Source organism: Nelusetta ayraudi, unplaced genomic scaffold (assembly GCF_046127955.1).
Source record: "Nelusetta ayraudi isolate G7.1 ecotype Tasmania unplaced genomic scaffold, CSIRO-AGI_Nayr_v1 ptg000072l, whole genome shotgun sequence".
Taxonomy (NCBI): Eukaryota; Metazoa; Chordata; class Actinopteri; order Tetraodontiformes; family Monacanthidae; genus Nelusetta; species Nelusetta ayraudi.
In genome coordinates this window covers 1088628-1116373 of record NW_027466122.1, presented here as the reverse complement: position 1 = coordinate 1116373, position 27746 = coordinate 1088628, and the positions used below count along the sequence as shown (strand labels likewise).

Here is a 27746-nt window from a genome sequence, read left to right as displayed (position 1 = left end):
TGCGTGGAGGACAACAGTGAAGAATGTAGGACGTATAGGTCATATAAAGGTCACATATAAGTCAGTTTGGGCTTTAAAAACGCTGGGAGAAGCTCAGACGTGCACTTGATATGTCTGAAAGAGATGCCTTCCCTTCACTTGTTCCATTTTCTGAGACACTAAATGCAGCTAGTGTGAGCAAAAGCACAGAGTTCTCGATTCAGCGTGTATTGTGTGATGTCACAAAGGGGGCCGGCGCTTAGCGGCCGCAACTACAGACAGGAGCGGCAAAGACTCCGTTTCAGCGCAAGTTGGGTCGAGCCTGACGGGAGTCCGGCGTGGAAGGTGAACAGAGGACACAGGAAGAGGCAGCAGTCTCTTTTACCGTTTATTGTATATATATATACAACATTTGCATATATATACATACATATAACATACATATATAAAATCCTACAAAAAGTAAGACCGCTTTGAATTCATACATATATTTCTATATATATATATATGACCTCATGTCGGCGATTACTTTCTCTCTTTGTGTTCTATTGCATAGAAAAAGGCACAGCTCTGAGGTCTGTGTAAAATACAGCCTTGTCTGGTGAGAGGCCGGCCCGACGGCGCTGAGTGCGCCACCACGCTCGGACAGCGCTAAAAAAAACAGAGTCCATAAAAAAAAACAAAAAACAAACAAACAAAAAAAAACACTGATGGAAATGAGTCTCCGGAGCTCGATCACAACTATGTACATAACTTTTGGCATTGAAGTGTCTGCGACAGGCTTTGGAGATGGACTGGTTGGTTGGTTGGTTGGTTGGTGGGTTTGCGTCATCTGAGTATTGCTGCGTCAACAGTTCGCCTTCGACTGCTAAACTGGTGGACGAGAAAAATAACAAGTACAAAAGATGTAAAACGTGTCGTCGTCGTCGTGGCCGCCACAAAACGAAATCCCGAAAAGAAAAGAAAAAAAAAAAAAAAAAAGCATAGCAGAGAAACACAAATAAAAGAGACCACATAACTATCTAGGAATATATATATATATATAAAAAAATGGCTTCCACCCATAATTCCACTCAGAGGCCTTTTGGCCGTCTGAAGTACATTCCACAGACATCTGTACACACATTTACAATCCAAATGTTCACTTCACATCAAAAAAATAAATATATTTACACATAAAAGGGAGAGGAAGAAAAAAACAACAATAATAATAATAATAATAATAACAACAACGTATGAATAAATAACTTCATTGACCAAAACAAAACGAAAAAAGCACTGCAAAGAAATTCAAACATGGTGAAGGAGACGAGACGCGCAGTCGTCTGCAGACGGGATGACTTACTGTGTGTGTGTGTGTGTGTCTGCTCGCTGCTGCACTCTGACTCTGACTAAAAACACATTTGGCGCCGTTTCTTTGGCTTTCTCACACCGTCAACCTTTTAGTGACAAATCCCCCCCTCCCAAAAAAACGTCTTTATTCCAAGTTTAAAAATCAAGACAGACATCGACGACGATATTCTGATTTAAAATTTCCACGAGTTTTAAAAACATAATGCGCTGACAGTAAAAAAAATAATAAATAAAGGCCGTGTCAATTTTCCTTGTAGTTCATATTAATGCTAGATTAAAAATTAAAGGCATGAATAATTGATTTTTTTCCATCTGTTGTTCAAACCAACTTGGGTTTTTCTATACACAATTTTCTTCTTAAAAAATAAAAGAAAATTGAAGCTTTTTTCAAAAACCTGCAGAATGTGGTCCGGTGGTTTGTCACTGTATAATTTCATATACCGGACAATGCGTGAATAAGACGTGACGCAGTCCAGCAGAGGCTCCTCAAAACAATCTTTTACAGCAATGCGTTGTGGAGTTTGAACACTGACTGGGTTTCGAACCTGATTGAAAAGTCAGATTGTTTGGTTAAACAGACTGTTAAAAACACTGTACTGTGCACTCTTAATTGTCGCCTCGTGCAAATTTGGAGCGACTCGGCACCGTCGTACTGGGTTCAACCTGGTTCTGCTCGCAGCTTTCTGTCTCCAGTCCAGCGCAGGCAGATTTGAAAAGGGTTCTTTGAGGCGCCGGGTCGGGCCTCCGTCTTGGTTGGATTTTATTCTATTATATTTTTTTAAAAAACGCTTCCATCCAACTCGGAGGCAGGGACGCACGCGTGCGGATGCTTCCAACGTAAACAGGCGCGACTCATTTGAATTCATTGGAAACGGTCTGTGAGTCCATGTAAAACAGCAACCTGCACAGTTATTCTGTGTGCGGCTGCCAATACTGGGCGGTGGCGGGGGAAGCGGGGGTGGGTGGGAGAGGTGGGGGAGGTCAAGCAGAAGTGAAGTCAGAGACAGGTTGCTGCATCACAGCAGATGTTGCACGACAAAAAAATACAAATAAAACGCTGGGCGGCGGACAAAGAGGCCATGTGTGTGTTTTTTTGTGAGATATTCCCAACAAGCGAAAGCACGGAGCCCAGATACCATAGGAGACGAAACACAGTTATTCCTTAACCTTTGTTATGCTTGATTTACAAATAATAAAAAAAAGTATCATCTGTAATAAGATAAAGATTAAATAATTATTATTTGATCATGAAAAATTACCTCACTTAATAGATTTTAGTACAATAAATTAAACAAACAAAGAATACATTGAGGAGCGACCTCTTGTGGGCTGTTGATGAAAAACTGTGAAAAAAATACAAAAAAAAAAAAAAACAGAAACAGGAAGTGAATGAAGTGGTCATTTTGAAAGGCACTCGTCTGCTAAAAAGCTTTAAACTCTGTACGCACGTGTGTGTGTGTGTGTGTTTGCTTGTATCTCACACAGCAGTCAACGGCCTGCAGGAGGCGGAACCGTCCAGTATCTACAGTTAGAGGGGGGGGAGGTGGTGGTGTGCGGGGGTGTTAAGGCAAAGGTTCAGCTTTTTCTGAAACTGGGTCTGAAATCGGATGGATGGATGGATGGATGGATGGATGGATGGACGTCCTCGCAAGTGTAGAAATACAAAGCGCTCTGCTTCCCAGTCGCCTTGGAACAAGGCGAGCACAGTGCATGCACAGTGTTGTGTAGTAGTAGTAGTAGTAGTAGTAGTTGTTGTTGTCATAGTAGTACGAATTGACATCACCGTTGATGTTTACAATTATCGACCTTTAGTAGAAAAAAACTAAAAGAAAAAAAAAAAAACCCAGAACGTTAAAAAAAAAAAAAAAAAAAAAAAAAGACCAGGAGAAGCTGTTCATCCTTCCAGTCTGCTGTCTGGGGTCACAAAGGTCATTTTAGGGGGTGGGGGGGGGGGGAGTCACGAGCCCACCAGCACCTCCATGATATGGTCCAGTTCTGTCAGGTCAATTTTGAAAGGCTGATTGGCTGAGACCTGGGGGGCGGGGCCGCTGTACGGCGACGCCAGCGACTTGAGGAGGTCGTCGGCCGTCACCACCGGCGCCAGTTTGGACAGACCGCCGCCGCCCACCGACCCCGCCCCTGCCGTCGAGGCCACGCCCACCACGGCCCCCGACGTAGTGCAGGGGTCAAAGTCATACATGGACGTGTCGATGTCGGCAAACAGCACGTCGTCCAGCGCCAAGTCCGACAGGAACCCCGACGGCGAGGGCGAGGGGGGGGCGGGGGACGGGCAGGGGGCGGGGGAAATGTCTGCCAGGCCGCCGGGGGGCAGCAGCGCGTCCATCGGCCGCAGCTCCAGCAGGACGCCGGCCCCCTCCGCTCGGGTCCCAGCCGGCCTGCAGTCCTTGGAGTGGCCAGTGGGGACGGCGGCGAGCGGCGCAAAGGGGTGGGGGGGCGGCGGGGAGGTAGAGACGGTCGTGGAGTTGGCGGCGGCGGCGGCGGCAGCTGCTGCTGCTGCGGTCCTGCTAACGGCGGGAGGAGGAGCCACCTCCATGTCACTCAGAGCCGGCGAGACGGCGGGCGCTAGGACCCTGGGGGGATGAGACGGGGTGGCGGCGGGCGAGCGGGGGGCCTGGGTCGGGGTGGTGGGGGGCGGCAGCGGCGGCGACATGGGTGGAGTGGGCGGGGACGGAGCTCCGCCGCCGCCGTCCTCCTCCAGCAGGGAGGCGGGGGTGAGGCCGGCCTCCGGGGGGGCGGGGCCCGGCTCCACCCGCTGGGGGGGCGGGGCCAGCGGGTGGGGGGAGGGAGGCGGCGGCGGCGGCGCCAGCAGCGAGGAGGGCTGGGCGGCGGCAGCGGTGGCCAGCACGCCGAAGGAGGGCGGAGCCTCGCGGAAGCCCTCGTCCATGGGGTCGTCGGGCGGCGGCGAGGGCGGCAGCAGCAGCGGCCGCAGCGAGCCCTCCACCTGCAGCTCCTCCTGGATGCGCCGCAGCATGTTGTTGATGAGCACGCGGCGCTCCAGGCTGGGCTCGGCCAGCGGCCGCTGGCTGTACAGCTTCATCAGCGAGATGTTGAAGATGGTCTGCCGCTGCAGCGTGTACGACACCTTGGACAGGCCCTCGGGGCACGAGACCCCGCCCACGACGCCGCCGCCACCGCCGGCCGCCACCGCCGCCTCCAGCGTTTTGCCTTCCAGCCCCTCTTCATCCTCGTCCAGCTTCCGCTTCGCACCTTTACCAAACATATATCTGCAGGAGGAGAAGGAGGAGAAGGAGGAGGAGAGGAGTCAGACCCGGCTGGTGCAAGTGACGAATGACACGAGCTAAGTCCCACTTTCCGTCATGTCAAGTTCACGAATCGGTGAAATCGTTGAACTGAATCGTGTGTCCTGCAAAATAAATGCGCAACATTTTCTCTATAAACATAGGTTTTATTTAAAAAAACAAACAAACAAAACAAAACAAAAAAGTTAAACTGCCCTCAAAGCCGTGACCCAATCAAAATGGCTCTGCGAACCACCAGTTGAGAAACTACTGGGACACTATCCCCGCTGGTTCATGAGGGTTCTATTTTTTTTCAGTTTTCCAACAGTTGACATTCACGTGTTCCAGCGCGGAAGTCGCCTCAAACGATCTAAAAATACCAACACCGGCCACCGGAGGGCTTTTTTTTTTTTTTTTTTTTTTCATTTTCCGCATCCAATCAAATCCGGCGGCGACGGACAGACAGACGGACTGGATCCCAGGTCCGCCGGTCGCCGTGCTTTGCCGGACCGCCGCCACAGCGCCGCGCTCTCGGTGGCAGCTGCCGCCCGACTGGACGGCAACACGGCGGCGGCGAGTAAAAAGCAGCTTAAACACAACGAGCTCACGGCCGCAGGAGGCTTAGAGGGAAAACACATAGAGTGAAACCAAGAGCAGCTGGAATGGGGTGGGTTGGGGGGGGGCACACACACGCGCGCACACACTTATTAGGTTATGTAATGGCAGCTCCCTGTTGTGCCACAGGATCGGAGGCCAGATTCAAAGCCCCTCCCCCTCTCTAGTCAACCCCCACCCTCACCCCCGCTCATCTCTTGCCCCCTCCCCCTCCCGCTTGCTGCCATATTAGAGCAGTGCAGCACTGAGCCGCTCGCACGTCACAGGCGCCGTGAGCGCACACACACACACACACACACACACACACACACACACACACACACACACACACACACACACACACACACACACACACACACACACACACACACACACACACACACACACACACACACACACACACACCCCTCCTGTCGCACCTGGGTGCAAAAAACTATACAACGTGAGATTTATATTATTTCTTTATACATTTTATTTATTTTTTGAGGTGGGAGGAGCTTCTGGGTAGGTTGCAGAATTACTGCGCATTGGCAGTCCAGTCACAGCAGGCTTTATGTCCAGCCACACGCAGGCCTCTGCTGAAGAATCTACAATCCGTTCCTCATCTAACAGCTGTACTGAAAAGAGGGAGACTGTATGACCAGTATGCTGGTGCGTCACATGGTCAATCACACACACACACACCCATCAAGAATCCGCCGTCGGGTCGTTTCACGGCACAAAGCAGCCGATGAAGTTCAGGAAGGAGTAAAAACCATGCGACGAGGACAGGAGGGCGACAGGGGGAGGCGGAGCCACAGCAGTGACATCACGGCAGTCCGGACGCACGCTGAGGAGAGCAGAGCAAATACAGAGCGGCGCAGAGTAAAATGTTGCGCGCGCGCACACACACACACACACACACACACACACACACACACACACACACACACACACACACACACACACACACACACACACACACACACACACACACACACACACACACACACACACACACACACACGGCGGGAAAAGACGGAAAACATTGAGAGAAAACCGGCAGGCGGAGCCGAGTTTGACTGTAATCCAGTCTGACGCACACACGCATGCGCACGCATACGCACACACACACACACACGAAGTGTGAGCTGCAGGCCCAGTCACAGCGACTGGTTGGTTGCCATGACAAACACAGTCAGCTGGGAATTCACCCAAAGAGATGACAAAGAATGGGATGGGAGGGTGGGGGAGAGGAGGGGGAGGGGGAGGAGGAGGTGGCAGGAGCGAAGAGGAAGTGACGGAGGAGGAGGTGGCAGAGGGTGGGGAGGAGGAAGAGAAGGAAGGAGGCAGGGGAAGAGGAGCTGAGGGAGGAGTAGGTGGAGTTGGGAAGAGGAGGAGATGGGGAATGTGGGGGGGGAGGAAGAGGTGGCAGGAAGGAAGAGAAGGTGAGGGAGGAGGAGGTGGCAGAGGGTGGGGGGGGAAGAGGAGGAGGCAGGAAGGTGAAGGAGGTGAGGGAGGAGGGTGGGGGAGGGAGGAAGGAAGAGGGGGACGAGGTGGAGGAGGTGAGGGAGGAAGAGCAGGAAGCGCTCCTCCTCTTCTGCTGCAGGTGCTGCCGTGGTGCCTCTGAGCCAGGCAGTCACTCAACTGCAGTGTGAAACACGACGAGAGCAACGCTGCCGTTGTCTCCATCAGCAGCTCCATCACGCAGTCTGATGGAGGCTGATGGGCAATAACACGGGGAATAATACAGGGCGTCTGGAGGAGAGTGATCATCTCGCTCAGGTGTAGAATCACCTGAGCAGCAGCGTGACAACACGCACTGAGGCAAACACACAGCAGGTCTGACGAGGCTCCAGAAGGAGGAAGAAGTTCTGAGCCAAATGGAAAATGCTTATCAGTGCGTCATCACATCAAGATTCGGCGACGTTCGCACCACTTTCCCTCACGTTTCCACGTAATCGACCGCCGTGTAAAAAAAAAAAAAAGTACGTTTTCCTCAGCGAGCAATAGGTGTCAGTGTTGGCCACCACGTTCCCCTACAGAATCTCCAGGCAGAAAAGCAGAAGTGAATCACCACAGCAACAAATGTCTGGGAGTGGATGAGGAGGAGGAGGAGGAGGAGAAGGAGAAGAAGAGGGGGGGAGAAGCGGAGAAATAAAAATCTAAATGGCAAAAGAGCTTCAGTTTCAGAGAGCGGCGACAGGAAGTGAAGGTTGAGAGTTGAGCGAGTCGAAGAGAAGCAGAGTCAAGACGGGCTGCGTTCAGAGCCGCCGAGGAGTCACTGAGCGAGGGAGAGAGAGAGAGAGAGAGGGAGAGAGAGAGCAGCTGCGTGAGTCTGAGTCTCTCACACACACACACACACACACACACACACACACACACACACACACACACACACACACACACACACACACACACACACACACACACACACACACACACACACGGGCTGACATACCAGAGGTGCCCCACCCCTTACATTCCACTTCTTTCTCCTCCTCCTCTCTCTCCTTCTCCTCCTCCTCCTCCTTCACCACCACCACCTCTCCTTCTTCTTCTTCTTCTCCTCCTCCACTCCACGTTAACCCTCTTCTCCAACCCCCTCCCGCCAAAACGACCCCCACCCCGTCCGCATGCCATCTGTCAAACGCGACAGAAATATCCTTCACCAGCCGCCGCCACGTCACGTCGAGACTCGGATGTTTTGAGAAAAAGAAAGAAAAAAGAAAAGGGGAAGTGATCGTGAATGAGCAGCGGCGGAGGGGGAGGGAGCAGGGGCAGGAGGAGGCGTTGGGGAGGAGTCACGTTTCCAGGAGCCATTTGAGGTCATGGTGACTTGACGCGCCACTGCCAGCCGTCCAGTGGAGAAGTGTGTCAGAGTTTTTTTTCTTTCCCATTTCTCGGCAATCGTCACGCAGACGCCACAATCATCCAACTTTGAATGAGAAAAGTGTATAGAATTCAGATCAGCAGTCGTCACTGAACCTTCTTATTATTAAACGTGAGGGTTGTTCCTTTAAAAAAAAAATAGTGCAAATGAGGAAGTCACACGATGGTTTTCTCACTGTCTTTTCTTGTCCAAGCGTAAAAAGTTGATCCATATTTGAAATCCAACTTCAGGACGACAGCGAAGCTCAAAAGCTGCAGAATTTAATTCTTTAGATTAAAGATGCAACGAGGTGGCTTTGTTTGAAAAAAAAAAAAAAAAAACCCACCCAGTCCCACTGGCTGCAGGTGAGCAGGAGAGTGAGACGCCAACAGCTGAGTGGAGCTGCGGAGCGCAGCGCCCCCTACTGACGCCACCTCAGACTGTAGGCAGCACAGTCTGCTGCCAGCTGCACACCTGTCTGATGATTGGCTGTTAGCACGTCACTGGCAGCGAGCGCGGCCCCGCTAACACCTGACTCAACAGGTCTGCGTGAGGCTGCAATCAAAACTTTATTTATAAAACATTATTCATCTATTCATTTATTTACTTATTAGTTTGTTCTTATTCCGGTGGTGTGGCTGCTGCCTCGGTAGTTTGAAGGTTCTACAAGTTTCAATGTGATGCTACATTGCTGCAGAAAAAAACAATAAAAATGAATTCTGTAACTTTATTCGTTTCCTTTTCCTTTCAAAAAAACAAAACAGAAACAGAAAAGAAGGCGACTTTCGCTTAATCAATTCCAGCCGCAGCACAAGAAGCAGATTCTGACTAAATAAGGACAACGTTACAACGTCTCTCTGTCGTGGTCAGAACCTCAATCTGATAAAGAATCAAAGGTTCCATATATGAAGAGATTAAAATGGTTAAAAAAAAAAGGACAACAGAAATATAATCCTACAGCAAAACATTTAAGACAATTGGAGTGAAAGTGTGTCTACAAACATACTGTTTGTGTGTGTTTGTGTGTGTGCGTGTGTGTACTGGTGCAGTGCTAGCGGACGGACTCTGCAGTGATATTATGATCCTGTAACCGGATACGCTGGTTTCCATGCCTGAGCCACACATCCACCCCTCCCCCCCTCACCTCCACATCCACCTATTCCAGCTCCCTCTCTCTCTCTCATACACACACAAGCATGCATGCATTCTCTCTCTCTCACACACACACACACACACACACACACACACACACACACACACACACACACACACACACACACACACACACGCGCTCTCTCTCTCTCTCTCTCTCTCTCTCTCACACACACACACACACACGCGCACTACAGGTAGATGAATGCTGCCATTGGCTTGGTGTGCCAGCGTTCACGTGTGCATGTGAGCTGCAGGCTGCACTACTGACTGGGCTTCCCCTGCCCCACCTCCACCTCCTGCCCCACCTCCTCTACTCCAACTCCACCACACCCTCCTTCACCTCCTCCACCCCTTGCTGCTTGCTGCTGCTACTCTCTGGGTGACGCAGCCAGCTCTGCACACGGGGACGTCAGTGTCCCGACTCGAGTCCTCAGTGTGAGTTCCTGTGTGCGTCTGCCTCACACTCGCACAATGTCAAACTAGTAAACACATTCCAGACAAAACCCAGAGGGGGTGTGGGGGGGGGGGAGAGTGTGTGAGAGCAGCAGCGTCCTCGTCAGAGACGCTACACCACACACACACACACACACAGGAACCAATTGCAACACGGCCGTGGCTCCTGCTGCAGCTGGAGTTTTGCTTTCATTCAGTTTTCCAGGCGAACCGTGGCTGACAGGACCACCTACTGGACACTCGTGAGACTCGTCAGTGTCCACCTCGCTTCCAACTTGCACACATCACCTTCTGGTCTGTGACAACAAAGTTCAGTCGGCTCAACAGAAGGTGGTGATGTCACGAAAAAAAAGGTGAGGAGAAGCAAATGAAATGAGAAAAACTAACGTGCATGTTGCAGCTGTGTGTGTCAGTGCAGCGCATGTGTGTGTGTGTGTGTGTGTGTGTGTGTGTGTGTGTGTGTGTGTGTGTGTGCACATGCCTTCCCTCACTGTGATTATAAACATGACAAAGGTCAGCTGAGCGCCCAGACAGAGAATCCACTGCTATTTCTTACGTAACGACGGACCTGGTTATGAAACAAGACAACATACTGCATCCCATTAATACTCCAGCGCCGCCGTGTCGCCACACACACACACACACGATTTCTTTTGGTCAATCCAACCAATACAAAGCCGTCCTACAGAAGCAACACTTCAGGAAGCGGCGCTGCAGAGGGAGTGCAAAGGTCAGGGGGGCGTGCACAAGTGTCACTCACAGGACTCAAACTTGCACTTTTGAAAACTGCTGTGAGAATCTGAGCAGCATTCAAACAACATGGTGAAATAATAATAGTAAAAAAAAAAAAATGCATGCACTAGCAGTCAAAAGTTTGGACACACCTGTTTCTTCTTTATCTTGTCTATTTTCTACACTGTAGATGCCGACTTGTAGGTTTCATCAACACACAGCTGCGGTTGGTTTGGACCTCCACTCTCATTATTTCACTTGATCCCAGTTGCCAAAGTTTAACCAGTGGCCAGATTGCATCACTCTGCAGTGCTCACAGGCTTCCCCCTGATGGTGCAGGAGCAAACAAACCAGGCCACTTTAGGGTTTCACACTTAACCTGTGGGTTACTGGGTCGTTCCTCCAAGTTGCACGTTGGAGGTGAAAACTTGGAAAACTACTCGACCCGTTTGATCCTGATTTAAAGCTATTTTTAGTGTTTAACCAGATAGGGAAATAATACATATAAAGATTTATAAAGCAATGCAGAAGGTCACTCGCGCGCGCACACACATACACACACACACAGACACACACACACACGGCGTCTATAAATAAAAAGGCAAAAGAAGAGAGCAGATTTAGGTCAGCAGACGTCGTCTACATGCCGCCGTCGAGCACTCTTTCCACCGAGCCTCCTCGGGGGAGGGGAGAGAGAGAAGGAGAGAGGGAGGGAGGGAGGGAGGGAAAAAAAGAGGCAGCAAACACAACCTCGACACTTGCAGTGACTAAGCCACCAGAAGCCACTGAAATCTGCAGCATCCGTGTGTCTGGTACCCGCTTGTGCCGCTGCAGTAGCTCGTCTTATTACTGCGGCGTGCACTCCATCACGGCGGAATCAGCCTTATTACCACGGCGCGCACACCTCGTTACGGCACCACCGGCTACAGCGTTTGCGGGTGTCATCATTTTTTTACTGCAGGCAGGCAGGCAGGCAGGCAGGCAGGCAGGCAGGCAGGACCCTTATTACTTAAGTATAATCCCCGTGAATGCCGCACGGGCCTCGCTGCTATCACTGCTTATCCATGGTCAGGCTTCTGAGGGTGCGTTGCACGACGGAGCGGCCAGACTGGGCGCCGGAGACGCTGCACAGCCATCAGATCGCAGCTCCAGTCTAGTCTGGCTGTCATGACAGTAAAGTCTGGCTTTTTGTTTAATGCTTTTTTTTTGCGAAACACTTAAAACGCTACATGCGCACAATAAAAAAGTGATATTTAAAGAAATTTCGACAAAGCACAATTGCAATTTGCAGGCGTTTCCAAGCCGTAACTACGTTTGCTGTCAAGAAGGGTCGTTATATTTTTGCCTTTGATTAATTGTAAAAAAAAAAATTCAATTTCCAACCAAGGAACTGGTCATGTGACCCCGTACGCTGAGGTGTAAATGCAAAAAAAGCGTTTGCATGACACTTTTGCGATATACTTCTATATGGATGCGTCTGAAAAACCACCTCATGACAGCGTCAAAACCTCCGAGCCATTTTCAGCCAGGTTTTTCCAAGTTAAGGTGTTTCCATGACCATCGCTTGGATTAAAAACTGCCTCTGAAATCGTTTTTTGTCCTTTTTAGGTGAGCATCATTTTAACTTAGAGGCACGTTCACAGTTTCAGACCGGCCCCTTTTTTAGTCTGCTAAGCATCACAGTCACCGAGAACCTTTTCACATGAAGAGAACGCTCCAGCCAGCAGAGTCGCTCGGTGCTCGTGGAGTCTCCACGCACAACAGCAACAGAGCGACAGGCGGCGTCTTTAAAGGGTCAGTTAGGCCAGGCGTGGGCAAACTAGGGCCCGGGGGCCATATGCGGCCGAATTTGAAGAAATTATATTAATAGTAAGTCAGTCATAAAGTAGCTGTATTTCATTCATTTTTAGAGTGTTTTAAGAACTTCAATGAAGAGCTAAATACTGCGGGGCTTCAAAGACACTGTGACACTTTGTTCATTTTCAATTGACATTAAAGCACATGTTTTCTGCACATCCCATAATATATTTTTCCCCTCTATGAGATGGCTCACCCAAACAGTCCATGCATCTGTCTGCTGCTGCTGCTTCGGCCCCACTGTCAAATACTAGAACTCACTGTGGCCCCCCAAGTCAAAAAGTTTGCCCACCCCTGATTTTAGGTATATTACATACAGAACACCGCACTGGTGTCGTCACACGGCTACTCATCTCATCCTCGGGAATGTAGACCAAACAAAACAAATGCACCGACGTCACAGTTCAGAGAGAAAATCCAACATTGTTTTCGCCTCAACAAAAACAACAACACAACTTTCACATCTTAATCCAGCTCTGCACTCTGAAATATCCAAGACACGGCAAACACAAATCCTTCCTTTCTCCCCCTTGTGGCTTGCAATCCTCCAGAGGAAGTCTCTGCGGAGCATATTTAGCCCTCTGTTTAGAGCCTCCTGCAAAAAAAAAAAAATGCTCAGTGGGGGAGAGCCACTGGGGGTACTGACCAAAATCTCAGAGGTCTCAGTGGCCTCACCTGTGACATCACAAAGGGCTGACCCCAAGAAGCATGTGTTTACCAATATTCTTTTTTTAAAAAAAGCAAGCAAGCGCACCAATCACAAAGGGGCCTTTTTAAACTCAATGCTGTGGTGTTGACTGACAGAGCAGGGTCACAAAGCGCTGGAGACTTTTACAAGACACCTTTATGACTCTGTAATGCAGCTGTAATCATTTGTATTTTCTGTCATTCTTAGAAGTATTTCTGGAAGCAAACCGCGGTGTTTGACTGCCCACTTCTGGACTCAGCGGCACCACCGTGGACAGACCGGTTCCCCTGAACCGGGCCCTGGTCAGACGGGTCCCTCTTCCCGGGCTCATCATCAATCATCTGGGACAAACAAACTGGGAATCTGCCAGGCGACGAACGCTCAGCTTGTGGCCGACAAGAGTGACGAAGACGGCGGGTGTTGCGAAACGGACAAGCGCCCCTCCTCCTCCTTACTACTACTAGTACTACAGCTCCGTCCCAAACACAATCGCACGTCACAGTTGAGACTCTGTGTGTGTGTGTGTGTGTGTGTGTGTGTGTGTGTGTGTGTGTGTGTGTGTGTGTGTGTGTCTCCCCCGCCGTGACGTTGCTTTACGGCAGGGTTTTTCAGGGCACGCAAAGCGCATGCGCCAAGCAAGTTGTTCAAAATACAGAATTCCTAAACGCTACAACCGGAGTTCGGCTTCTGCTGCGCTGCCAAGTGGCTGTTTCTCGTGTAAAAAGCCCTGAACAAAGTTGTTTTAACGAGTGAATAGTAAAAATGACCTCCCTGTCAAGACTAGCAGTCAAAAAAAAAGAAAAAGAAAAAAAATATTTTCACACACGTAAACTGTTAGTTTTTAAAACGACGTGAAAACAAGCAAGAGATGATGAGACTAGGTCGATGATCGATAGATAATCACTCTAATGGACTCCGTGGACTCGATCGGGCGAACACTCGGTGTGCGTTTTTTTTAAATTGCACAAAGTTCGTCAGACCTGGTGCCGATCGTGTATAATCAGTAAGTTGGTGGTAAACGACAAACGCAAAGTGGAAGTAGAGAACGGGCGAGTGAAGGGGGGAATTTCGAAGACAGCAAGACGAAAACTTTCCCCCCAGCGAGAACCCTGTGTGCCCAGTGTCCCGACACCAGAAGCCTTCGTTCCGTCGTCCACACGCACACAATCCGGTCACACTTCCTCGCCGTCACGTAATCTTCCCCCCACCACGTCAAGTCAAAAGTTTCGCTCTTTAAAAAAAAAAAAAAAAAACAGGGAAAAAAACAAAAGAAGGCGGGAAAATGTGTTTCTTACCACATCCAGGTCGGTCGCACTCGAAGACGGAAACATGGAGTTGGGGCTATTTAAACGGCGCCGTCGTGTGTGTGTGTGTGTCGCTGCTCTCCGCGGCGTCCTGCTTCCCGGAGGTTCTGACACACAATGGCGCTGATAGGAGGAGGAGAGTGGCTCCGCCGCTCGCAGGAAGCGCGGCGCCTTCATGGCCCGTCGGAGACGACGGGCTCGCCTTGGCCGTGGCGGTGTGCTGCACGTGCCGCGTTAGTGATCCCCTCAATTTCAAGAGCGGGTCAGGAAAGCAGAAGAAGAAGAAGACGAAGAAGAAGAAGAAGCAGCAGCAGCAGCTGCAGCTGCAGCAGCAGCAATGGACGCTAGTTCCGGTTGGAGAAACCGACTTTTCTTTTTTTTTTTTTTTCACGGATATGATGGCGCTGTCATCATGTATTTTTTCGTGCGTCACCACCGCGCACCGAGCTCCTTGATAACTGTACTTCATGTCACAGACGATCCCGTTGCCAGCGTAAAAGCGGCGATATGGTTTTCGAAGCGGGATCCATTTTGTTGTGGTGTGCAGATTCACGAGCGGCCTGTGAAGGCAGCAGGAGAAACTGAAATTGAGCAGCTGCCCCGAGAAGCAGCGGCAGCAGCAGCAGCAGCAGCGTCGTCGACTCGGCTCCGCCCACACACACACACACACACACACACACACACACACACACACACACACACACACACACACACACACACACACTTTATGAGGACTTTTACATTGACTTCAATTCATTTTCCAGGCCAAACCTACATTGTAATCCCAACCACAACATGCCTCTAAACTTGATGAAGTTGTGTGGGGGTCGGACAGTGAGGATTGTCCAAGATGTTCTCACTTTATATTAAAAAAAAAAAGTGACGCACCACGATTCACTATTTCAAATTTACCAGCTAATAACAAGTTCAAACATACACACACTGATAAGTATTGTGGTGTTCTGCAGTGATTGTGCCTTGAAGCTGGCCAGTCAATAACTGAGCTCAGCCTCCTGTCGCTGCGCGCTGCTGCTGCTGCTGCTACTGCTGCTGCTACTGGGCTCGTTATTGATGCCCATCCTGTGGTCGGCACCAGATGGCATTAAGATGTCCGGTAAAACTAACAAAACCCAGCTGAGTCAGAACAAAAACAGTTTGCTGGGTAGAAAATGGGCATGTCTGACCGTTTGCCCCCCTCCCCTCTGCCCCTCCTGCTTTTTGTTTTCTGGACGGATGCACCCACAATCCCCAAACAAGTGATCCCTCTCCTTTGGTGCTCATCCTGCAGTCCCAGATACCCCACCCCAGTCTTTGCAGGACTTGTTTAGGATCGTTGGCGAAGAAACAGTTTTTCCACTTCTCAGACAGGGAGCGGCAGCATCAAGGCCGCCGCGGTGCACAAATGCCGTCCTTGTAAAGGTTCAGGAACACCAGACACACTGGACAAGAGCGGCATAATGCAACGTTATGTTCAGGTCTGAGCGGTAGGACTCTCTTTTATAAGTGGGTCATAATCAGGGATCAGTATTCAAGTGTTGCCTTGTTTAAGTTTGAAAATAGCGGACAATTTGCTGTCCTGCTACCAGCCACAAGGGGGCGGGGATTCAGATGTTTCTTTTCTACCTCTCGAGGGCCTCTGATAAGATCCAGCTTTATCGAAAGGACATCGTGTAAGTTTTGTGTGATGAAGTTTTGTGTAAGGAAGTTTTCTTCATTTTTCAAAGTCCAGAATGAAACAAACTTTCTCTTGATCCAGCTCCTGCCTCAGGTCTGGCAAAAAAACAAACAAAAAAACCAACAACTTTTTGCTCCTCCCCTTCCTCTCACATATGCCTTAATATATGTGCTTTCACCAACTGCTGCCAGCTGGTGTCAAAAATAATAATGAACGCAATGTCTAAACCAGGGGTCAACAACCTTTTTGAGCCTGAGAGCTACTTCATGGGTTCTGAGTCATATAAGGGCAACCAGTTTGCGACACACTACTGAAATAACACACTTCCTCAGTTATATATTATTATGAATGATACTGATTTATGTGAAGACACTGTTTACAATATTGAGTTCTCAATAATTACCAACAATGACTTAACAAGGTTGGATAACATTGAATTATAGACACAGTTATTGTTGTGAGTTGTGCTATTTTTCAAACAGGCCTGCGGGGGGGGCGACTCATGTGGTCCTTGGTTGCTACCTCGCGGGCCTTACGTTGGTGACCCCTAAACAATAAAAAAAAAAACAATAACATGCCAACACTAAATAAAACCACTCCTAGAGATACCTAGTGATTGACAGCGTCCAATCATCTCCAAGCTCTACTTGGGCCACTTACGTGAGGATTGTGCACAATTAAATTCAATAAAAAACTGCCGTCTTGACGCTGCAGACAAATTGCCCACATGTCGCCATGCTCCAATGGTCGGCCCCTGTAGCTGGACCAAGAAGGCCCAATCTGGGCCAACGGTCCACGTCTCATTGACCACAGCCGACCTGTGACGGCCCGCCTTCATCCCACTGGAAAAGGCATTTCCAGGAAAGAAAAAGTCTCCGTTCGACACTGCGGCACAAGTTTGTGTGAATTCAAGTTTACTTTCTCTCCTGCGTCCGTGTTTTTTTTTTTGTTTTTTTTTGGCGGTGACACATCCCTCCTTTCTTTCACCCCCGGAGCGCATTTACACTCAGTTGTTGCCGTCTAATTTTGATGCCTAACAATGGAAGTCTTGTAAAATAGAACGGGGTCTGACAGAGTTTGCTTTGGCAGTGATTCCGAAGATGGAAGAATCAGAGTGTAAAGAGCCAAGTGGACTGTTCCACGAAGAGCTGCAGCAAAAAAAAAAAAAAAAAGGCTGCGCTTTGCTATACTTTTGCGACGCCAAACGCTAAAGGAACAGTTCACTCAAAGATGATTTCACCCCATTTACGACTCACTTTGCGATTGGTTTTTCCGATCCTTGTCGCCATTCAGGAGTCTCATACGATGCGTTTCCATTACCCCTAGAATTGAGCAAAACCTAAATATCGCAATAAAAAAACTGATCATGGAAACACCTTAACTTGGAAAAACCTCTCACATATCTCGAAAAGCTTTTGACGCTCTCATGAGGTGGTTTTTCAGACGTATCCATATAGAGGTATGTCGCAAAAAGTGTCATGGAAGCACTTTTTTCACATTCACACGTCAGCGGACGCGACGTACGGAGTCACAACATCGAAATGCAGATTTATGCAAGTCATTTTGCACCTCCATCCTCCTCAAAGTGGGGTCTCGCGGGACGAGATTTTACGAGAATTGCAACTTATGCACTTCACACCATTCAATGGAAACGCCTGCAAATCGCAATTGTACTTTGTCGAAATTTTAGAAGTATCGCTTTTACTTTGTAAAAAAACTGTCATGGAAACGCAGTTCCTCCCAGTGGAGGTTAGAAGACATTTGGATTTGAAAATAGCAGGATTAACACCATTCCAGGAAGGAAAAGCTCCAATCTAGTGAATCATTACGGCAAACAAATTCCTTTTAATGTATTTGAGTATGTGGCCAATACAATCACACATAGGATGGACGTCATTCTGGACATTAAACTGGAGAACATTTCCATAATTCCAAAAAATCCATCGGGAGCTGCTTCTCTGCTGCCCTCTACAGCTGCGGTGGTAGAATGACATCTGACTTAAAAAAAAATAAATGGCGGCAACTAACAAAAAAAGTGCAGAGCAGTACAGCAGCGGAAGGAAACACTTACATTAGCTTTGCCTGTGAGAAACCCAGCTATCAGACGATAAACTGAACATTAGCATGCTGGGGTGGGGGGGTTAGCCTCGCTATGAGCGAACGGAGAGCGTGATTTTTTAGCCCTGCGTTCATCCGTCCGGCTTGAGTCACGAATGCGGAGCGGAGAGAGGAGCGATGGCTCTAAATAAAGATTTCAGGTCAAAAACAGGAAATGGCTCAGTGAGCAGGCAGGGCAGGGCCATAGCAACACCAAGTGGAGAGAGAGAGAGAGAGAGAGAGAGAGAGAGAGAGAGAGAGAGAGAGAGAAGGCGGCACCCACATCTCTGCCTCCCTCTTCTCTCTCTCTCTCCCTTCATCTATCTTTATTTATTTCTCCCTCGCTCTTCCTCCATTTCCCTCTCCCCGTGTAAAAAAAAATCTGCCGGGTTCCTCGCCTCTCAGCCGCTGATTTATTCTTTTTTAAAAGAAAAAAAATCCTCCCTCTTCTTTTTCCTGCCTACGTCTTTATGCATTTTCCCTTCACTCTGTCCATTTATGCGATCCATTCCAAGGTTTATCATTCAAATTTGCAGACTTGACTGCCGCAAATCTCCAAATGAGGTGTGCGGCGTAAGCGCCAAGAAGGTGCACAGATTACGCAACCGAACCCACCACCACGACGACGACAACAAAAAGGATCAATGGTCGAGGTTTTTTTTTTTATCGTCCAACAACATTGCGGAGCAACAGCCTGGGCCATCACCGGCGAGCGCCGTCCGTCGCCGGTGCTGTTGCTTCAAGAGCTGCTGTCGCACGGGCAACACGAGTGTGAGTGAGTGTGACTCACGGTGCGTTCACGGTCCCACTCATCGCTCCCCCTCCCTCCGCACAACATGAGGCTACATGTCTCACCTTTGGGACGAGCGGGAACGCCGATGACTGGCTCCGTTCCGCTCGTCACGGCAACACGCAACACGGGACACATGTGGAGAATAAATACCTGATTCACACTCGTCAGTCGTTGTGATTTGTTGTTGTTTGAATTGTTTGCTAGAACAGTGAAATCATTTCCGGTTACATGTGAGGCAACTGGTTGCCTCCCTTCTGGCCCCCGTGACAGCAATATGATCAAACCATGACATTGATAATAATATTAATGATAATCAATACATCAATCAGTGAACTCAATTAGCATTGACTTCAATTAAAGTAACAAGGCTTCTGTTGTTCTTGCTTGTGCGACGAGGCCGCAGCCTGCAGGACAGAGCAGTCCTCGCAGGAAGTTTGGGAAGTGGCGCCCCCAGTGGTGGGAGTGTTTGAAACCACTTGGTCAACACTCCCACACACTGATCAGTCAGGTGACCAGTTGGAGGTGGAGCTTCTCTAGGTGACATGTGGCATGATGGGAGACCACCAGCAGCAGCAGCAGCAGCAGCAGCAGCAGAAGCAGGAGCAGCAGGAGCAGAGATTGTCGTGACTCAGCAGCGACGACAACAACAGCAAAACAACAACGCAACAACGCCGTTTTACTCACAATCCTGCTCAAACACACACTCCCAGCTTTAGTCATGACTCGATTCTTCTCTTTCCAGTATAAACATCTAACTTGACGTTACAGGTTATTTTTGATCACTATTCAATTTTGTATTACACCCAAAAAAAACACAACAACAAAAAACAGAAAACGGCCAATCAGCAGCAGAGGAAACTCTTCAGTTCTTTGCTCTTCTTCTACAGAGGAAAAAGAAACGCTGCCCGGCTCTGATCAGACTGACCGTCGCAGCGTCCGCCGCCGCCGCAGACACTGTTTACAAGCCGGCAGCAGCAGCAGCTTCCTGTTCCGGTCACAGCTCAACCCCGGCTGTTTCTCTTCACACACACACACACACACACACACACACACACACACACACACACACACACACACACACACACACACACACACACACACACACACTGCAAATGGATGGAAAACTGATTCAGAATCAAAGCTTTTTCGTGCGCCGACGTCCAGTTAGTTTCAGACGTGAAATCTCAGTGTGCGAGGGGAAAAAGGGAAAGAAATGGGAAGGAAAGAGTGAAGTGGAGCAGATTTTAAGAGGTGTGTGTGTGTGTGTGTGTGTGTGTGTGTGTGAGAGAGAAGAAGGCTGTGGAATATTATTAATACTATTATACATGGGCGTGGCGTGCCATGAAGAGAAAGGGGGAGAGGTGATGTGTGTGTGCGTGCCTGCATGCATGTGTGTGTGTGTGTGTGGGTGGGGGGCAAAAACACCCATCTGCTTTCTCTCCCATTCTCTCACCCTCTCCCAGTTTTTGTCTCGGCCTCGTCCTTTTCTTCCCCTTTGTCCCTCCACTCTCACGTTATCCACCGTCACCCACACACACACACGCACGCACGCACTTGTTTGTTAATGTGATCACAGCTCCCTGCAGGAGCTCAACTCAGCCCGACTGACGGCAGCCAGGTCGACGCTCACACCCAGAACTTTGAGGAAAATAAAGAAGAAAACAAAAGAGCGGCAGACGTCCGACCGTCACGTTCTGCTGCCGAAGAGCTGAAAGTGTTTGTTATCGTTCTGCTCTTCTTCATCACCGGCCGTCCACCCCCACCCCCCCCCCCCCCCCCCCCCCAAAAAAAAGCAGAAGGCCCAGATTTGACCTGCACTGTGAAGAGGAACCACACAGCGGTGGTTTCCGAGTGGAAACTTAAGAGAAAAAAAAGACAAAAAAAACCCCACCAATTCTAGTACGTTTTCCGGTTTCCTCACACGTGACGAGATGCTGGCAGGAGAAAACACTTCCTCCTTTCTCGAGCACGTCGGTCCAGTCTGAGTCAAAACAGCACAGAGACGCTGTTTAGTGCAGAGTTTTAGCTCAGTACCAAGGGGGGGGGGGGGATGAAAAAAACTTTGTAAGACGTTTTGACTTCTTCTTCTTCTTCTTCTTCTTCTTCTTCTTCTTCTTCTCAACATCATCTCGACTGACTGGCTGTCGATGCATCACTTTATTTTCTGGTACAGGCCAGTAGGTGAACTACACTCAGCCAGTCATAAACTTATTAGCATCCCGTCAAACAAAACAAAAACGCAGATGGTGCGCGGAGAATATTCAGGACAGAAATGCTTGCAAATTAATTCAAAATTTGAAAAAAAAAAAAGTCGTCCATTTTTCTGAAATCATGTGGAGAAAGTTTCCGAGACGGCGGGCTGAGCTGCGTCTGAGCCGACCGGAGATGGTTTGATGTGGCTCTGAAAGCACCTTTAATTATCTCCTCATCTCCACGTATCAAACTATTAACTCGGGGTCATGAAGTAATGATATCATTACACACGAGTCAAAATGACTGATGAGGCGGCGTTTTTTTTTTTTTTTTCTTTCTTTGATGGTTGCGAGGTTGATTTTCCCCTCCTCTCTCTCCCTCTCCCTTTCTCTCTCCCTCCTAACAAGATCCTGGTTTCATTAGAAAGTCGTCTGCTGGTAATAAATAAACGGATGTCTGCTGACGATGGCGGCGCCGGCGCACCGTTATCTCAGGGTTTAAAACGAGTAGCGTCTCTACCTGAGTCTATTAACCCACACACACTGCGAGCACACAGGATCGGGGTTATTGACGCTGGACTCACCGCACTCCTCTTTCATCCTTGTAAAATGAGAGCGATTATTAGCAGCGAGCAAGATTTCCCTGCTCAAATCCTAGAATTAAGTAAATAAATAAATAATAGGTGAAATAGAAGCTTTTTTTTTTTTTTCTCCCGTGACTTAAAGAAATCTCGATTTTCATCACCAACCAGTTGCTCTGTTTCTCATCAGTCTTTGGAGATGCCTGCCTTTATCTCCAGTAGGTTGGAACTAGCCGGGGTTCAAAGTGCCAAGACAACACAACACAACACGACACAGTCAAACAAACTGGAGGAGACTTTATCTTTTCGGCGAGTGTGAAGAGGTTTGAGTTAGATCCTCCACATACCGCGGTTTACTGCAGAACTATTTGCTCCGCGTGCATCGCTACGCAGAACAGAAGAAGCACAGAAGAAGGCTCGCAACTCTGCGGCTGAAATCCAAATGTTTGCAAAACGCTGCTCAAGAAATACAAAAAAATTACACAAAAAAAAAAGGAGATGACTGCTTGAAGCTTTGTCTTATCAACAGGTTTAATTAAAATAAAATAAAATCCCTGACAGAAAAAAACCACAACAATGAAGAAATTTCATGGCTGAACACACAAAAACACGCACAGTTTTATCAAGGCGGTGCTGGACCGTGGGCGGGAGAGACACACAAAACGGGAGGGAGGGAGGGAGGTGTGTTTACTCATGGCCATGTGACTCCTCCAGTGTCAGGTGACTTACAGGAACAAAGTTGTTGTTCTGGTCTTCTCACTCTGACCCTTTTCACTGCCTCCTGCAGCCTCCGATGTGGATTCCTACTATTGTTTTTTTGTTTCTTTACAAGTTGGCGGGTGAGAGAGCTCAAACCCGGTTACGATGGTGATGAAGATGGTGATAAAAATGTTTGATTTGAAGGCGAGCGCGCGTGACGGCGGCCGAGACGTTATGAGACGCTGTAATAATCGTGTCAGCGTGGAGCACAACTGGCCTGTTGTGTGTTTAAATGGCATTTTGGCCCAGGGCGACGTGAAAAGGTTTATCTTAACCAATTTGTGTGTGTGTAGCAACACACACACACACACACACACACACACACACACACACACACACACACACACACACACACACACACACACACACACACACACACACACACACATTCCAGCAGGACAAGTCAGCAACAGTGTTGCGGCGGCGGGGACAGAGATACTTCTGTCCACCGGAGGGAGAAACTGCACAGAAACACATTGACGGCAGAAAAGGAGCGACTCCCCACAATGCGACTCAAAGGTTTGCCGCCTTCTCGCAGGCCTGCTGGTGGGCGGAGCCACGGCGGCGGAGGTGCGAGTCAAACTGGGAGCGACGGTGCACGGAGGCGAACCGGTCGCCTGCACGCTCTTCCTGTCGCACTCCTTCACCTTTCCTCGCCTCTCAGGGCGTTTTCCTCTTCTTTTTTTTTTGCTTTTCTCTCTCAAACTGGAGCGCCGTGCAGAGGGAGATCCTGTAGCTGAAAACAGGAAGGTCATTAATCTTCCGGAGAAAGCCAGCAGCGCGCTTAGAAAAAAAAAAAGGGTTTTGCAGGAGGAAGCAGCCACAGCAGCAGCAACAGCAGCAGCAACAGCCGCTGCAACCTCGCTGGTTACCCACGTTTCTTTATTCTTCAGCGCTCCTGCAGCCTCAATTTCACCAACAGCTACTATAAAATTCACACGAGTGTGAGAAGTGGTGGCTAAGTTCCTTTTTCCGTGAAGCCAAAAGTTGTTTTTCTGTCATCTGCATCTATCAGGTGCATTTTTCTGCAGTTATCCTGGAAGCTCATGAGGTGTCGGCCAAACACAGCATTACCACCAGAGGCCATGAGGGGGCAGCAGAGGGTGCCAGCAGAGCACCATCAAAGAAGAAACAGAAAGAGCAAATTGAACTAACTAAAACGAACCAAAAGGTACGGATGGCTTTTTGCGTTCTGCAGATGTCCTGGAAGCTCATGAGGCGTCGGCCAAACACAGCACTACCACCAGAGGCCATGAGGGGGCAGTGGCGGGCCAGCAGAGCACCATCAAAGAAGAAACAGAAAGAGCAAACTAAACAAACAAGCACAAACTAAAGGCTACCGATGGCTTTTTGTGTTCCCAAAGGTCTCGTCCAAGATGGAGATGTGAAATAAATCACTTATGGCAAAATGTTCTAGTCCGTCACCTTGGGGTGTAACAGACGACTGCTGGAATGTCCCAACCAATCACAGACGATCGCAGGCATCACCGATGGGCAACTGCTTCCGACTTTCCCGGCGAGCGCAAACACGCCGGGAGCAGGAATTCACTCGCCACTTCCTGTCCGTCGGCCACCAACACACGTTCATCTGCCACCCTCATTAAATATGTTTTTTTCTTTTTTCTTTTTTTCTTAGCAGGGCAGACAGGACAAAGGACTGGGTGTCTGGAGAGGGTGCCGGGGCGGGGCCAGAGGGATGCTGGGTGATGGGTGGGAGTCGGTCGGGGGGACGGCTGGCTGTGCTTATGAATGGGTAAGGGTGAGGAGGGGGTCTGCCACTGGTGTGTGCGTGTGTGTGTGTGTGTGTCAGAGTGTGAGAGAGAGAGAGAGCGCGCGAGTGTGCGCGTGCATTCATCAGACTATGCATGTGTCGCTCACAACACACATGCAAAACTCTCATGTGGACCCGTCTGCATGCGAGTACACTGGCTCTCTCCTGTGTGTGTGTGTGTGTGTGTGTGTGTGGGTGCGTGTGTGTGTTCTTTTGTTTTGCTCTGGGTTGCCGGGTGATGGGACCAGCTGGGAGGGTTGCAGCCATTCACTTCCCTTCTGCTACCCCGAAGGCAGCCAGCGTGGGGGATGGAGGGAGGGGATGGATGGGAGGCAGGAAAAGAGGGAAGAAGAAGGGGGGAGGGAGTGCATGCGAGAGAATGAAAAAAAAAACCTATAATAAAGCGCTGCAGATGTGTTCATATCGTGTTGCAGCCCGACCGTAGAGCCAAGGAAGTGAATGGAGAGACTGGTGGAGGGAAATCTGGTGGGGGAGAAGGTGAGTCAAGGTGGGTGGATGGAGTGAGATGGAGTGAGATGGAGTGAGATGGAGCAGCGGAGCTGACTCAGCCTCGTCTGGGTTGGAGCAGGAGGTCAGCAGCAGCAGCAGCAGCAGCACCACGACAGCAGGGAAGGAGGGGAGGAGGGGAGGAGGGAGAGACAACTGTCCAGGGAGTGAATGACTTCAACCAGTTGACCATCGTCTGTGTGGATCTTTGGAATTCCTGAAGCAAATCACTCCAAACTTTGGAAGTTTTCACTTTAGCACTGGGGCCAGATCAGAATCCGGGACCAGAGGTTCAAGACCAGATCAGATGTTTAGGACTAGACCGGAGGTTCAGGACCAGTGGAGCAGCAGCTGTCCAGCAGCTTCAGCAGTCAAATCAGTGGTAAAGCATGAGGGGCAGGCTAACTGGTGGGGGAAAATAAGAAAGTACCAAACATTTAGTTTGACTTTTCGCCTCAGCTCACTGATTACGAGCCAAATCAAACCTGTGAGGGGAAAAAAAAAAAAAATCTTCCAACGTTTTTCAGCCCAAAAGCTCAAACAAACAGGAAAATGGCACCGGATCAAGTTATTTTTCTGGAGACGTCCCAGTATGGAAAACCTGAATGTAGCTTCTGCAGCAAATGGAATGGAAAACCGAAGGGCAAGACGATCCGAACAGAATCCCTCAATGACTCATCCGGTTCAATCCAGTTCTCACAGCGCAACTCAGGCTGGTTTGCTGCAAAAGCTTAAAAACAACAAGTGAGACCAGTTCAAAATCATTTGTCCTTGTTCTGATTTGCATCATCTGATCAAAGTTCCAGTGAGGTTACAGTGGTGAACCGTCCGTGTGAGTGGAGGTCTTTGCTTGGCCTGGTCCTTATCTCCGCTGAACTCTGACCTGACCCGACCCCGAGTGACAACTTGACGTAGGAACGACCTAATAAGGAACCGACCTGAAGGGCCTTTATTTAGTTTACATTCCCATTTTCAGCTGGCGGGAGCCATCAAGGGAAGAACCAGCTGGACGTTAGATGGTTCCAAGCTGAGCTGTGGGCTCTACTGGGAGTACTGGGCTGGCGGCAGGATACACCTACAGCAGGATGGCCTTGTGACTGCCCACCAGAGCAGGTCATTGGCTCGGATGCAGCAGAGGATCTTGACACACAAAACACAAAAGGTTTTTCCGAAACACCTCCATGAAAGACCTTGCCCCAAAAAAAACCTTCCAGTGCTGACGAACCCAGCGAGACTCCGCCAGTCAAAGTGACTCGCGAGTCACGACCTGCGAACGCCACCTGTGAATTTAACATGAACGCTCGAGGCTCAAATTACAGTGTTACGCACACAATGATTGAGTCACAGGCCCCAAACAGTAATCTCCCAGAATGCTCCTCTGCGCCACTGACACAGATATTGGGCCCCTCGCCGCGGCTGCCAGGCTGACTCAGCGCCGCATAACAAAGCATACAATCATTAAGTCATAATCATACGGTGGCCGGGAGCCAAATGTGCCGGTTTTCGGGGTCGATTCTTTTTCATTTATTGCGGTCGCGGCATCCTGCGTGCAGACGTTGCACGGAGGGAAAGCGGAATGGTCGCACAAGAACGTCTCCACATGTGAACTGAGACAAATCATTTCACGTTCAAGCTGCTTCCTGTCAGAAGAGTCTTTAAAGTTGACAAGCGTCCTGGTTGGGGACGTGTAAAACCGTGACGACAAGTCAAAACACCGCAACACAACGCAACTCTAACTGGATTCGACAATCTACGGCGAATGTTCATTGACGAATTAACCCTCCTGTAGCAGCAAGATAATAATCTGATCAGTCCTGATTGGTCCACATGTTCATGCAGGCTTCCTCACAGCTTCATCCACATCTGGAATCGCTCTCTCTTTTAGTTTTTCCGACTTTGAGAATTCCCCAAAAAATGACCGCCCTCTGAACATTTTGCTCAACACACACGACACCCTGAAGCTTGACAGGTGCACACTTACAGCTGCTAATGTGGGATTGGGCAATGGGCGTTCTGGGGGAGTGGGGCGGGGCTTAGCTGGGTCAGCTTGAAGCTGCAGTCACTTATCTCATCCTGCAGGCTGCGCTGCGCTGCGCTGCATTTTGCCGTTGGCAGATCGGCGACGGCGACTGCGAGCCAGTGGCGCGGGGGAGACGCCGGCTCCACACAGCAACAGCGAAAAAAAATATGAACGGCGGCGGGAAGCAGAGCATGTGGGAGGGGGTATTCCAGAGGAGCGAGTGATGTAACAGCGACTGGTGAGCAGGAAGTGGAGCCGTGAATCGCAGCGATTCTGTCCATCTATCTGAATGCAGTCATATCTATAATTGATGCTCCGATCTTTAGGCTCTCACTCTGACATTTGATCCCTCTGTGTGTGTGTGTGTGTGTGTGTGTGTGTGTGTTGCTTCCACAGTCATTAGATGCTGAGTGCATTGTGATGTGCATCACAAACACGCCGTGAAAGTGCCGCCAAAGATTAACGTCACAAAGTGTGTGTTGTAATGAACCACATGTTCATAAAAGGTCAAAAACAACCAAATCAAACCAAACTGTCAGCGGCAAAGTTTTGTTCCCATTTAAAAGAAAAAAAAATCAAACCACTGAAACTACACACACACGCAGACGCACACACACACAGAGAGGGAAACAAGAAAAGGTGCCGTGTGTGTGTGTGTGTGTGTGTGTGTGTGTGTGCGTGTGCGTGCGTGTGCGTGCGTGTGTGTGTGTGTTAATAATGAAAAGGAGGTCAGTGCCTGAAGGGGCGGAGCCACACTGAACACTCAAACACACACACACACACACACACACACACACACACACACACACACACACACACACACACACACACACACACACACACACACACACACACACACAGTCAGAAGTTTACTTTTTATATTTTTATGTGTATATATGTATGTATATATAAAAATATACATATACATGTATAAATAAAAATATATGCATACATACACATATATCCACATCTAGCTACATCCAGGGTTCAGCAGTGACAGCAGCATGAGAAGAAGAGCAGAAGAATGTGCATCTCGTCTTGGACTAAAATAATTCTGCTCTCAGTTTCAGATGGAACGAATCTCGTCTGTAAAGAAGAGGGAAG

At 49.2% G+C, this 27746-nt stretch overlaps 1 protein-coding gene across 2 annotated transcripts in view; it reads right to left on the bottom strand.

Moving 5' to 3' along the window:
• Nucleotides 1-354: 354 nt before the first annotated feature.
• sertad2b (SERTA domain containing 2b) overlaps nucleotides 355-27746 on the bottom strand; it is a 30470-nt gene continuing 3078 nt past the window's right edge. The window contains exons 1-2 of one of the 2 annotated variants that reach the window (XM_076043038.1): nucleotides 14239-14913; nucleotides 355-4577 (exon numbers count right to left, since the gene is read on the bottom strand). In XM_076043038.1, coding sequence (XP_075899153.1) covers nucleotides 3290-4573 — 1284 coding nt within the window. In that variant the 5' untranslated portion in view covers nucleotides 4574-4577; nucleotides 14239-14913 and the 3' untranslated portion in view covers nucleotides 355-3289. Of the gene's footprint in view, nucleotides 4578-14238; nucleotides 14914-27746 lie in introns of those variants that run through there. The other variant, XM_076043039.1, reaches the window with a different exon arrangement.